General features: G+C 40.1%; 1 protein-coding gene across 1 annotated transcript in view; it reads right to left on the bottom strand.

Moving 5' to 3' along the window:
- Positions 1–306: 306 nt before the first annotated feature.
- The window catches only part of LOC128701223 (TELO2-interacting protein 2), a gene marked incomplete at its 3' end in the record, with an annotated part of 71,479 nt that continues 56,714 nt past the window's right edge, over positions 307–15,071 (bottom strand). The window contains 2 exon segments of the mRNA XM_070100473.1: positions 307–429; positions 12,478–13,118. Of these exon segments, the coding sequence (XP_069956574.1) occupies positions 307–429; positions 12,478–13,092 (738 nt within the window).

The raw sequence follows: 15,071 nt of genomic DNA, 5'->3' as shown, positions 1-15,071 counted from the left end.
AAGCCAATGCCTTGACCTAGCCAGGTCAGTCACATTCACTTAAGGGAAGAGCACAGCATCTGACCTAGTAGCACAAGCTAGTCAGGTCCAACTCAGACCCACGCACACCCACTCATGTATTTATCAAACCTATTTTTTGCTATGTCACCCTACTAGACAGTCTCAAGAAATGTTAATATCAAGTTTATTGTCATTACAACATGTTTTTGCCCAGTAGTTTAACAAAAAGAAAAACTCAAAATTGAAGGATATTTCTACCTGAAATACTTATCCATAAATTACAAATTAAAATCAAAATATGCTTACCATAGTTTTTAATATGTAAAATAGGCAACGAATTCCAAGTATTTTGTTTTGCTGCTCCCAATCATCCAGAATAAACAGTGCAGGAGGGAGGAGGTATGACAAATGCTCCCCTAAAGTCCTTTGCTGAAAAATTCAAGACCTCTAGTTATAGTGTGTATTAAAGGATTTTGGGATTATCATATCCTCCCAAAAGCTTAGTATTTGACAAGGATTCCACAACTGGAAAGGAAATATCACAAATAAGAACAAGTAAAGAACACACCATTAAGAAAACACCTGCTGAGTGAACCCTGTTCACTCAGCAGGTAGTAGGTTCCTGTGTCTTAGTCAACTGGGTCACATCCCAGGGAGGATATAAATGCATGTCTATAAAACTACTGAACAAAACTAGCAGTTTGTAAAATTTACCTGGCATTTTACATCTTTATACATTAAGAAAAGACCAGCAATCTTCCCTAAGAGCAAAATATTTAATAGGTTCCTGTTTCACATTCATATGGCAGGACAGTAATACCCTTTTATAGCTACACATTGTTAATGGTACATTCACAGTGGATAAGTAAAGTGGATAGCACACCGGCCTGCTAGTTCAAGGGCTGGATTGTCATGGGTACAAATACTCCATTCAGGGAGTTTACAATCCTGACACAATGATTTCATAAATTATTAAGTTTATATTGTGAAAATATACTGTAGATATAGACATAGTAGTAGTGTACAGCATTTATAATTGACCATGAAAAAATATAGTTAATGCCAATAACAAATACAGTGGTACCTTGACTTACGAGTGCCCCAACTTACGAGTTTCCCGAGTTACGAGCTGTCGCTTGGTTGATATTTTGATTGGAGTTGCGAGCCAAAATCCAAGTTGTGAGCGAGCTTCAGATATGCCACCACTAGTTGGCGCAGCAAAGTGCACGTGGTTACCTCGCCGTGGAACGTAAGAACATAAGAACGAAGGAACACTGCAGCAGGCCTACTGGCCCATGCGAGGCAGGTCCAAGTCTCCTACCGGCTCAAGCCAATGCACCCAACCTAGTCAGGTCAGGTCACATTGACTTAAGGGAGGAACACGGCAACCGACCTGGTAGCACAAGCTATCAGGTCCAACTCACACCCACTCACATACACTCATGTATTTATCCAACCTATATTTAAAGCTACACAACGTTCTGGCCTCTATCACTGTACTTGGGAGTTTGTTCCACTCATCCACAACTCTATTACCAAACCAGTACTTTCCTATATCCTTCCTGAATCTGAATTTTTCCAACTTAAAACCATTGCTGCGAGTCCTGTCTAGGCTAGATATTTTCAGCACACTATTTACATCCCCTTTATTTATTCCTGTCTTCCATTTATACACCTCAATCATATCCCCCCTAATTCTACGTCTTTCTAGAGAGTGCAGATTCAGGGCCCTTAGTCTATCCTCATAGGGAAGGTTTCTGATACATGGGATCAACTTCGTCATCCTCCTTTGTACATTTTCCAGAGAATTTATATCCATTCTGTAATATGGTGACCAAAACTGTGCAGCATAATCTAAATGAGGCCTAACCAAGGATGTATAGAGTTGAAGAACAACCTGAGGACTCCTATTATTTATGCTTCTCGATATGAAGCCAAGGATTCTATTAGCTTTATTGCGAACACTTATGCACTGTTGTCTTGGTTTCAGATTACTGCTAACCAGAACTCCTAAATCTTTTTTGCAATCCATAATATTAAGATCTACATTATTTAGTTTATATGTTGCATGGTTATTGTCCTGTCCAACATTTAGAACTTTGCATTTGTCTATATTAAACTGCATCTGCCACTTCTCCGACCACTGCATCAGTCTATTCAAATCTTCCTGGAGTGCTCGAATGTCCTCGTCAAAATGAATTCGACGGCCTATTTTGGTGTCATCGGCAAACTTGCCGATGTCGCTCTTTATGCCCTCATCTATGTCGTTTATGTAGATTGTGAACAGCAGGGGGCCCAACACTGACCCCTGAGGAACACCGCTCGTGACGCTTCCCCACTCTGATTTCTCCCCATTTATGCAAACTCTCTGCTGCCTATTTGTCAACCATGCCTCTATCCAGGAAAAAATTTCTCCTCCTATTCCATGTGCCTTAATTTTCCTCAATAGTCTCTGATGTGGGACCCTGTCAAAAGCCTTACTGAAGTCCATATACACAATATCATATTCATTACCATGATCTACCTCTTCAAATACCTTAGTGTTGTGTTGTGTTTGCTTTTTATGCAGTTAATTTGCCAAATTTGTTTTTCCTAATCATGATTCCAAAAAAGTAAGTGCAAAGAACAGTGCTGGGAAGAGGAGGAGGATGATGCCCATTGAATTAAAGCATGAAATTACAGAAAAACATGACCAAGGTGTGCATGTAGTTAACTTGTAGTTTAACCCTCCACCTTTGCCAGTTGCATGTAGTTAACTTGTAGTTTAACCCTCCACCTTTGCCAGTGTCTTCCATTAGCCCAAGTCATCTGATCTCTGAGGTAAATATACTTTATAAAACCAGCTTTTCTTTACATTTTCTTTTATGTTTTATTATGTTTTTATACAATATTTTTTATTTATAAATACATGTCTTATTTAAAAACCCGTAACAAAAAAATTGGGGTGGATTTTAGGGGGCTGGAACAGATTAACCATTAGAGGGTCAAGAGGCCCTCTCCCAAGCTCATTCTCAGGCTCGAAGAACTTTTGAAAAAAAATTATTTTTTCTTATGAAATGATAGAGAATCTTTTTCCAATCATGACACCAGAAGTATGAAATTTGATGGAAAGCTTACGGAATTATGCTCTCACAAAGTTAAGGCAGGAGGTGGGTGGGTGTTGTTGGTAAGGCAAGAGGTGGCTGAATGGCTTGTGGCTCAGGGAATAATGAAAACAGACAGTTTCTGGATGTGGCCAATCTGGCTCTTACTGGATGTGTGTTGGAGATACCAGATTTGGTCTGATGCTTTAGAAGACAGCCAGACATTATTGTAATGGACAAAATTTGGAACCCTGGACTTTTTTTTTTTTTTTTTTTTTTTGTTCGATGATTAATATTTTTTTGCCTGTAGTAAACAAAAATCTGTAAAAGGGAGGTTCTTTAATTGTAGGTTTTACTGTATTTATATCATTACTATGTGAGATGTTGCTTGACAAAAGACGAAGCACCAATTTCAAACGGTGAAGAAAAACATTGGATGCTCGGGAGAATGGAGCTATGAAGCTCAAGTTATCATACTTGGGTTATGGGGCTCTGAGCTGAACTTACTGAGGCAGGACACAGTATCTACACATTTCCACAAATAAACAAAATATTAAGAAATAGATTTGTTCACTAGCCTGTGTTTTGGCTGTGGTGGCACTCAATCTTTTCTGCCACCCAACTTCCCATATACTCTACTGTATACTGTGGTACCTTGACTTGTGAGTTTAATTCATTCCATGACCGAGCTGGCAACTCGGTTTGCTCGTACGTATATCAAATCAATTTTCCTCGTTGAAATTAATTGAAATGCCATTAACCCTTTGAGGGTTGGTCACGTACAAATGCGTCATTACAGCCAGGGTCGGTCACGTACTTGTACGCCTAAATTCTAGCGCCTTCAGATCTGGTGGAAGAAAGCTGGCAGGCCTACATATGAAAGAATGGGTCTGTGTGGTCAGTGTGCGCAGTATAAAAAAAATCCTGAGGCATGCTGTGCATAATAAGAAAAAAAACTCCGCCGTGGTTTTGGTTTAAAACAGCTAATTTCTAGTGTAATTTTGTATGGTACTTATGGTTGTATTCCCATTTCCTTGGTCTCATTTGATAGAATGGAAGATATCTTATAGAAATAGAGATGATTTTGATTGATTTCGTGATGACAAGTACGTACCTTGAAATTGAGCTCAAAGTAGCAAAAATGATCGATTTTTGCCGATGTTCAAGAGTAAACAAATCAAGTCACGTGTCCAGTACACATCAACTGGCGAGTATAATATTCTTTAACAAGTGCGCTGACACAATTTATACCATTTTTACAATGATGCAGTAGTATACATAACAGAAAACTTTCTATTTTCTGTGAGAATAAAAATTCAAAATGGAAAGCAAAAGTAATGTAAGAGGGGCCTAGAGACGTGACTAATGAACATAAGAACATAAGAACGAAGGAACACTGCAGAAGGCCTACTGGCCCATGCGAGGCAGGTCCAAGTCCCTACCGGCTTAAGCCAATGCACCCAACCTAGTCAGGTCAGGTCACATTGACTTAAGGGAGGAACACGGCAACCGACCTGTTAGCACAAGCTATCAGGTCCAACTCACACCCACCCACATCTACTCATGTATTTATCCAACCTATTTTTAAAGCTACACAACGTTCTGGCCTCTATAACGGTACTTGGGAGTTTGTTCCACTCATCCACAACTCTATTACCAAACCAGTAATGAACAGATAAAATGTTATTTTAGTGCCATGAATGTCTGTCTTGTTTATTCTGAACCCTATTTCAAAATTGGCATCTATTGAAATTTGTGTGAAATTGCCCAAATTGCCAATTTCTGACCACTTTATTGGGTAATTGGAAAAGGTAAATGGGCGGATTCTTGTACTCAATCGATAGAAAAAATGGAGTTCTAGGGAAATAGCTATGATTTTAGTCAACTGCAACATTGGAAATGGCCAAAAATAGGGCTCAAAGTGGACGAAATCGCCAATGCGTAAATATCTTTGAGACCATTAACAGCAACACCTACCAACCTCCCTGCCTCACCACCACCACCTACCTGCATTACCAACAACACTTACCCACGTCCCTACCTTAGCAACATCACAACCTCCACCTCAGTGCCTTACCAACAACACCTACTCCACCTCGGTGCCTTATCAACAACACCTACTCCACCTCCCTTCCTTACTAATACCACCTAACCACCTCCCTGCCTTACCACCACCACCTACCCACCTCCATCCCCTACCGACAACACCTACTCCACCTCCCTACCTTAGCAACACCACCTACCCACCTCCCTTTACCTCTGATATATACCTTTGAAGAGTTTCGAGAGATTCTACTTTGTGAGCCCGGCCATGCGCCAGGCTTATCTGGTGCTTGCCTGATCAACCAAGCTGTTGCTGCAATAGGTCCGCTGCCCCACATATCCATCACAGCCTGATCAACCAGGTTGTACTCGCCTAATTGTACCCAAAATAAGGCGAGTACAGCCTGGTTCATCTGGCACCTGCCTTACCAACACAAACTACCTGCCTCCCTGCCTTACCAACATCACCTACCCCACCTCACCAACAACACCTACCCACCTCCCTGCCTTACCAACACCACCTACCCACCTCCACCCCTTACCAAAACCACCTACCCACTTCCCTCCCTTACCAACGCCACCTACCCACCTCCGTGCCTTACCAACAACACTCGTCCACCTCCCTACCTTAGCAACAACACCTACTCCACCTCCCTGCCTTAGCAACACCACCTATCCACCTCCCTGCCTTACCAACACCACCTACCCATCTCCCTGCCTTGCCAACAACACCTACTCCACCTCCCCGCCTTATCAACACCACCTACCCACCTCCCTACCTTAGCAGCAACAACACCTCCACCTCCATGTCTTACTAACACCACCTACCCACCTCCCTGCCTTACCAACACCACCTACCCACCTCCCTGCCTTACCAACACCACCTACCCACCTCCCTGCCTTACCAACACCACCTACCCACCTCCCTGCCTTACCAACACCACCTACCCACCTCCCTGCCTTACCAACACCACCTACCCACCTCCCTGCCTTACCAACACCACCTACCCACCTCCCTGCCTTACCAACACCACCTACCCACCTCCCTGCCTTACCAACACCACCTACCCACCTCCCTGCCTTACCAACACCACCTACCCACCTCCCTGCCTTACCAACACCACCTACCCACCTCCCTGCCTTACCAACACCACCTACCCACCTCCCTGCCTTACCAACACCACCTACCCACCTCCCTGCCTTACCAACACCACCTACCCACCTCCCTGCCTTACCAACACCACCTACCCACCTCCCTGCCTTACCAACACCACCTACCCACCTCCCTGCCTTACCAACACCACCTACCCACCTCCCTGCCTTACCAACACCACCTACCCACCTCCCTGCCTTACCAACACCACCTACCCACCTCCCTGCCTTACCAACACCACCTACCCACCTCCCTGCCTTACCAACACCACCTACCCACCTCCCTGCCTTACCAACACCACCTACCCACCTCCCTGCCTTACCAACACCACCTACCCACCTCCCTGCCTTACCAACACCACCTACCCACCTCCCTGCCTTACCAACACCACCTACCCACCTCCCTGCCTTACCAACACCACCTACCCACCTCCCTGCCTTACCAACACCACCTACCCACCTCCCTGCCTTACCAACACCACCTACCCACCTCCCTGCCTTACCAACACCACCTACCCACCTCCCTGCCTTACCAACACCACCTACCCACCTCCCTGCCTTACCAACACCACCTACCCACCTCCCTGCCTTACCAACACCACCTACCCACCTCCATGCCTTACCAACACCACCTACCCACCTCCATGCCTTACCAACACCACCTACCCACCTCCATGCCTTACCAACACCACCTACCCACGTCCCTGCCTTACCAACACCACCTACCCACGTCCCTGCCTTACCAACACCACCTACCTACATCCCTGCCTTACCAACACCACCTACCCACGTCCCTGCCTTACCAACAACACCCATCCACCTGCCTGCATTTTTCCAGTTTGGTTTTAAATCAAAAGTACAAAAGATGCAATTATAAAAATGCTTGAACTGTAGCTCATAAAAATAATGAACATCCTCTGACCCTCTTCATAAACCCGCAGAAAAATTTCAAAAGAGTGGACCACAAGATGTTGTATTTTAATAACAGACACCAACGTGTCTCCACCAATGGCATAACCTCATCAACACGGCAAGTAGATTTTTAAATGCCTCAGAGCAGTGCTTTTAGCCCTTTGCTCATCCTCATAAACATCAATGATCTTGCAATGCATTTCATCTCCTTGAACTTGTTCTGTTCTCTGATGACAACTCTTGTCATCTCAAACTCAGATACAAATTCTATTAACAACATTGTCAATTATGAGCTAAAAATATCTACATGGATGACTACATCCATGTAGAAGTCACCTGTCTACCAGTTGATTCAGAGCTATTGACAAAAAACACACCAACTCCTTAACCCTTAAACTGTCCAAACGTAGATCTACGTTTTTTCAACATCTGAATGTAAAAAAATGTAATCATTTTTTTTTTACATCTGAAACCATGTAAAAAAAACTTTAGATCTATATTTTTTTTTATTTGAAAATATGTTAAAAAACAGATCTACTTTTGGAGCAATACACATGTGAATGTATGTAGATCTATGTTTGGACAGTTTAACCCTTTCAGGGTCCAGAGGCCAAATTTCAAAGTGCACACCAAGGTCCAAGAATTTAAAAAAAATAATTTTTTTATTTTTTCTTATGAAATAGTAGAGTCTTTTTCTGAAGGTAATAAAACAAAAAGTACGAAATTGGATGGAAAATTGACAATTATGCTCTCGCAAATTTTGATGTGTCGGCGATTTTGCCGACTCTCCCATTTTAGGGCAATTACAGTATTCCAGTCAACCAAATTCTTAGCTATTTCACTAGTATTACTTCTATTCTATCGATTGAGCACAAGAAATTTCCAAGTCAACTGTTTCAACAAAATAAAGTGACTGGAAATTGGTAATTTGGCCCATTTAACCCTTTGACTGTCGCAACCCCCAATCCTGAGGTGTCTCCTGGTGTCGCAAAATTTAAAAAAAAAAAAAAAATTATTTTTTCTTATGAAATGATAGAGAATCTTTTCCCGATTGTAATGACACCAAAAAAAACGAAATTTGATGGAAAACTGACGGAATTATGCTCTCGCGAAGTTAGCGACCTCGGCGCTGTTTACAAATCGGCGATTTCGCCCACTTTGAGCCCTATTTTCGGCTAATTCCAATGTTCCAGTCGCCCAAACTCAAAGCTATTTCTTTAGAACTCCATTTTTTCTATCGATTGAGTACAAGAAACTGCCCATTTACCAATTTCAACTACCTAATAATGTGGTCAGAAATTTGCAATTTGGCCAATTTCACAAAAACTAAAAAATATGACAATTTCAAAATAAGGTCCAGAATGAACAGTGCAGACATTCCTGGCTCTAAAATAACATTTTCTTTGCTCATCAGTCATGTCTCCAGGCCCCTCTGATATTACTCTTGCTTTCTATTTTGAATTTTTATTCAAACAAAAAATAGAAGACTTACTATTATGCAGACTACTGCAATACTGTAATAATTGTATAAATAACATCAACCCATTCATGACTGCATATTAAAATGGCTATTTGGACATTTATTGGACAATGGCATCATTTGTTTACTTTTGAACATTAGCAAAAATCAAACATTTCCCCTACTTTGAGCTCCATTTCTAGGTTCTTTTTAAAGTAAAATCAATAAAAATCACCTCTATTTCTATAATATGTTTTCCATTCTATCAAATGAGACCACGAAAATGAGAATACAACCATAAATACTATACGAAAATAGACCACAAAGTCGGCATTTTAATTAAAAAAAAAAACGGTTGGAGTTTTTTTTTCCTCATTATGCACTGCGTGCTCCAGGATTTTTTTTATATGGTGCACACTGACCACACAGACCCATTCTCTCACATATGGGCCTACCAGCTTTCTCCTGCTTGATTTGAAGCCGCTAGAATTTATGAGTACATATACGTCAAACACGGTACCTCGTAAGACATATATACGGCCGCGACAGTCAAAGGGTTAATGCAAAGTTCAAAATATTCCAATTTCAAAATAGGGTCCAGGATAAACATTGCAGGCATTCCTGGCACTAAACTAACATTTCCTCTGTTCATTAGTTACATTTCCAGGCTTTACAAATGAATTCCATTTGATTTTTTATTAACAATGAATTTTTATTCTAACCAAAAAATAGAAGATTTACTGTTATGCAATACTGTAATAACTGTATAAATAATATCACCACATTTGTGAATGTATATTAGACCCACCAACTGTCATGTATTAGACTTGTGGGGTCATTTGTTTACTCTTGAACATCGGCAAAAATTTAACATTTCTACTACAGTGGTCCCTCGTTTTTCGTAATTAATCCATTCCTGGAGCAGCTACTATAAATGAAATTTACGATTTGTGAATTAATTTTCCCCATAAGAAATAATGTAAATACAATTAATCCGTTCCTGACACTCAGAAGTATTAAAACAAAAAAAATTTTTACATGAAATATAGAGACACTTATGCAGCATATGGGAATCTTTATTCAGGAAACGTGTCGCCACACAGTGGCTTCATCAGTCCAATACAAAGAGGAAGGCGTAAGGAGAGGAGGAGTATGAGGTAATCAGTCCCTCAGCCTGGAGTCGATGTGTTCAGTCCATCAATCTTGTAGAATGTACAGCATAGGGCCGTAGACGTGGCTTATATACTGTAGTGAGGTGACGTGAAGCAGGCGGAGGCGGGGTCATAGTGGTACCATCCACTAGTCGAAGTAGGTCTTCATCCAAAGGTTGAACAAGTGTTGAAGAATTCTTTGTAACAAGATCCCATGATGCTGCAGTGTCTGACAGTTGTGATGAATGGTTTGAAAAACCGACAAGTTGAAGATTGAGACACTTATGCAGCATATGGGAATCTTTATTCAGGAAACGTTTCGCCACACAGTGGCTTCATCAGTCCAATACAAAGAGGAAGGCGTAAGGAGAGGAGGAGTATGAGGTAATCAGTCCCTCAGCCTGGAGTCGATGTGTTCAGTCCATCAATCTTGATGGACTGAACACATCGACTCCAGGCTGAGGGACTGATTACCTCATACTCCTCCTCTCCTTACGCCTTCCTCTTTGTATTGGACTGATGAAGCCACTGTGTGGCGAAACGTTTCCTGAATAAAGATTCCCATATGCTGCATAAGTGTCTCAATCTTCAACTTGTCGATTTTTCAAACCATTCATCACACACATGAAATATACATGTAGTACATAAACAATACAATGGGAAATGATGAATGAAACATTAACAGCATAACACTTACCTTTATTGGAGATTCTTCTTAGTGTATGGGAGACTGGAGGAGGAGAGAGATTGGATTGTTTACAGTTTGGAAGGGAAATCCCCTTCCAGCAACACCTCAGGTACCAATTGCTTCTCTTCTCTGTTTCTTAATGCCACTAGGACCACCTTGAGAGTCACTCTAGTCCTGTCTCGCAAAGTAACTGTGGAGAGAGCTCTGTTTCTGGCGTCTCTTTAACACTTCCCTAAAATGGCCCAAGACTTTGTCACTGTACATATTTCTCACCTTCTTTACCACAGGCTTGGCACTAGGAGCTTTCTTTGGAGCCATGGTAGCTTATTTAGTACTTGCAAGCGCTAAAATGAGTGGAATATTATGAAATATTTCGTAGGAGCACTTGAGGGGACCTTCACTCACTGGTAAACAATGCCAGACTGGCTGGGTAGGGAGGCCTCCCCTGCTCACACCGTGCGTACGCGTCCCGGACGAACTACTATTCGCAAGTCAACCTATGAAAAGCGAGTCCATGTTTATACGAAAATACCCCTATGATTGGCGAAATTTACGATTGCCGAGAACTACGAAAAGCGAGGGACCACTGTACTTTGAGCTCAGTTTCAAGCCATTTCCAGTACTTAAGCCAATCAAAATCAATTCTACTTCTGTAGTATATCTTCCATTCTATCAAATGAGACCAAGAAATTGCAAATACAACTATAAAAAACATACAAACACTGCAAAATCGCTGTTTTAATCGAAAATTGTGGTCACAGTTTTTTTCTCTCATTATGCACTGTGTGCTGCAGGAGTTGTTTTATGTGGTGCACACATACCACATAGATGTATTCTCTCATATCTAGGCACAAATTTACTGTTCACAGCTTATCAGAGTGAGCTGAGCTCATGGCGTAGATCTACGGTTTGGACCCTGAACGTAAAGCCGTAGATCTACGGCATGGATCCTGAACGTAAAGCCGTAGATCTATGGCATGGACCCTGAAAGGGTTAAGGGTTAATGTAATATAGACAGCAATATGCTAAGTCAGAGAACATCAGCTTTTATCTGAGTCTGTTCCTTTTTTCTTCCAGCCTTCCTTAAACTCCCATACATAACTGGTGACATATTTTGTCCCCTTTTACTTGTATTGCAATCTAACTTGCTGTAGCTTCATCAACCCTATTCAATTACTCCTTAAAACTCATGATCAATGAATCAGTTTAAATAATGTGCAACTCTCTTGCAATTACCCTTTTGTCATTAGCTACTGCACAAGATGTCCTACTTAATATGTTATGTCTAGTTGTTAAGTAGCATGTAAGCCTGATTAGTTGCCCAAAATGAATTGCATAATTACTGGCTTTCTTTGGTACCTATTATATTACTCCATTTAAACTACATTATTTGTACAACTTAGAGAAATAAACATTATCATTATTAGTCCTGGCCTGAGACTGCCTGAAAGCTACAGGAGTTTCCCTAAAATTTTTACAATTTACTGTTAACAACTATTAAAGCTTTGATGTATCCTCTTGGGAAATAAATTTATCTTGTTAACCCTTAAACTGTCCAAACAGATCTACGTTCACATGTGTAGTGCTCCAAAAGTAGATCCACGTTTTTTTACATATTTTCAAATATAACAAAAAAAACATAGAACAAAGTTTTTTACACGTTTTCAGATGTACAAAAAAAAAACGAAGAAGCTGTACGCTTTTTTACATACTTTCAAATTTTGAAAAAACGTAGATATACGTTTGGACAGCTTAAGGGTTAATACTAGCTGTTAACTGGCACGAGGCCATTGTACTAATGGGAACGGCCATTAAGGGGACAGGAAGGGGAAGCAGGGATGCTTGAGATGTTTCTTCAGTTGTTAATCAAAATATTTAATTCTTTTTAAGCAATTTAATTTGAAATTTTAACAAAAGATTAAACATGTATATAAGTAGTCTGTAAATGTAAAAACAAAAAAAAAAAAGCATTAGGAAAATATAACTTACATTGAGATGTTGAAGAATCCACCAATAGGACATCTTTAAGGAAGGATATAATTTCCAATTATTTTTGTTGAACAATTCACTAAACTTTTGTAATATAAATTTTATATAATAGAGAGCATTTTCTTTTTCAGCAACAGGAGTACCATTGTTATGACTTGATTTGTCCACTGTTTCAGTGGGAGAGCAATTGAGAAGTTGTTGCGCAGATTTACAGTTGCAAACATCACACAACTTGGTTATTACATTTGCAGATGCAGCAGCAGTTATTTTATTGCACCATTCCCAATTTTCATCAATGAATTCACAAGCAACAAGTAAACAATTAACCACAACATTTCTTATAAACAAAGGAGTAAAATGCTGTTCATGTCTTTTAGCAAAACATATTTTCTCAATAATTTTTAAAATAACATTTAATTGAATTTCAGCATTATTTGCAACACCCTCAAAATCTGATGCAGTATAGGGCACATCTTTATTCTGAAGAGGAGGTACTCGACAAGCCTTGATGATGTAAGTTATGGTGGACGAAAGTTCATCTTCACTCACTTGACTTTCGGATATATTCAGTTTCTCCAGTAAGTTCAATAGTGTATCACTTTGTATACGAGTCATAATTTTCTTTTCAAGCAAATAGAATCCTAGAAAAAGGAAACAATATGAATTAGAACATCCCAGCAATATTTACCATGCTTATATATGCACTTTAATATAATGCATGATTTTTAAAACATCATAGAAAATGTAGGAAATATACAGTACTAGTACACAAGTAACAAGTCGCACTTGTAAATGGTCCAAATCAGACTGAAACATCGTCACAGTATTGTACCAGTCACAGTATTGTGTCCTTGGGTTCTTTACAATACTCATGTTGCATTCATGGCATGTAAAATTTAGCTTACATTTTATATAAATATTGTATGTTGTATATACGGTACAACACCAATTTAGCAGACTAATGTGGGAAAAAAGGGCGCCCAGTAATGCCAAGAGTTCGGTATATCAAACACACTGAACACTTCACTGGAAGCAATTAAGTCCCAGGACTAAAACTTTTTCTAATAAATATATCCTAGTGTTTGCTCAGGCGTCTCTTTACTAAGGTTTGCCAAACAAATGTTAAGTATAACAAAATAAAAGCACTACAGTACTCTACAGCAGACACCTATACACAGTACTAAACATAGAAAACAAAGGTGTTAAAAGTACAGAAGAGTAATTTTTACACAGTACTAAACACTTTTACGGTGGATAAATGAGATTATTTTGCCATGACTGTATGATGGTTACTGAGAATAACTTATTATGAATCAGAGAAACTATAAAGTTCCCTTAGGCCTACTTGTAGATGGATGAAGAGAGACAAAAGCAGCAACAGGTTTCATGAATATATCCAGTTTATATTCTCTGCCATGTTGTTTCTATTTCTATGACAATTTCTGTGAAGCTGCAAAAGTTGATATGGGCCTGTAAATCTAATTTGTCCGAGATGTCAGTGTATTTGACGAGATCATCAACTGCTTCTCGTGGGACATTTCTGCTAACTTCATGATCCTTTTTTTCTGGCATCACTACTCTCTTTGTAGCTAGGAAGAACTTCTTCAGTCAAGAACTGGTAACCAGGATTACTATAAACCATACCACGGGTGGGGCTTGAACCCACGGCCATAGAGTCGTAAAACTCCAGACTTGAGACCGTGGGTTCAAGCCCCCACCAGTGGTATGGTTTGTTTGCAATCATGTCATTACATCTTCCTGGTTGACCAGGCAAGCACCAGATAAATCTAGCACATGGCCAGGCTCTGGAGTAGAAAAACTCTCGAAACTCACCAAAGGTATATCAAAGTTGCTGCCATGTACATAAATGTGTGGAGTGAGCAAAAACAAAGGTGCCTCATTTAATTCTTTTATGATCAGGGGGGGGGGGGGAAGCCTCCATGTTCTATAAAACAGTGCTAGTGGGACAGAAAGCTTGCACAAGAGTGTCCATTTAGTTATGGATGGGTCAACCATTGTTTGTTGAAAAGTTGTGTCAATCCCTAATTGGTCATAATAGTAGATAGCTTAGGGACTGTCACAACCCTTTAACCCAATAATAGCAAAATATGATGTTTCCTGGCTCCCTCTCTTGGCATTTTGAAAGTTTTTTTTTTCCACTTTTTTTTTTGTTATGCACTCAAAAAAAAAAAATCACCAGCATATGTGCAGAAATTACAAATGATAGGTTTGCAGTGTACTTGGTATCATGTTGGTTTAAGTTATGAGTACAGTGTACATCATCATACATTGTATGGAAAGCCCCTTGTTCTCTGAAACATTTTGGCTAGACTACCTTTGATATACCTTTGAAGAGTTTTAAGAGTTTATCTACTCTCTGAGTCCAGTCATGGGCCAGGCAAAGTCCTCACAAAGTACTTAACACTAATCATGGCATGTGAATTTAAGCGTTTTTGACAATTAAGAACATTTTATGAACATTATAAACGCTAAGCATTAATTATAATTATACTACCTAAAAATACTAGATAATCAGAAGAAACAATATTAGTATGGTTGAGAATCCTTTATCTGAAATGCTTGGGACCGAAGTA

This window comes from Cherax quadricarinatus, chromosome 72 (assembly GCF_038502225.1).
Source record: "Cherax quadricarinatus isolate ZL_2023a chromosome 72, ASM3850222v1, whole genome shotgun sequence".
Taxonomy (NCBI): Eukaryota; Metazoa; Arthropoda; class Malacostraca; order Decapoda; family Parastacidae; genus Cherax; species Cherax quadricarinatus.
The sequence above is the reverse complement of the archived record's forward strand: the minus strand, read 5'-3'. Positions and strand labels throughout refer to the sequence as shown.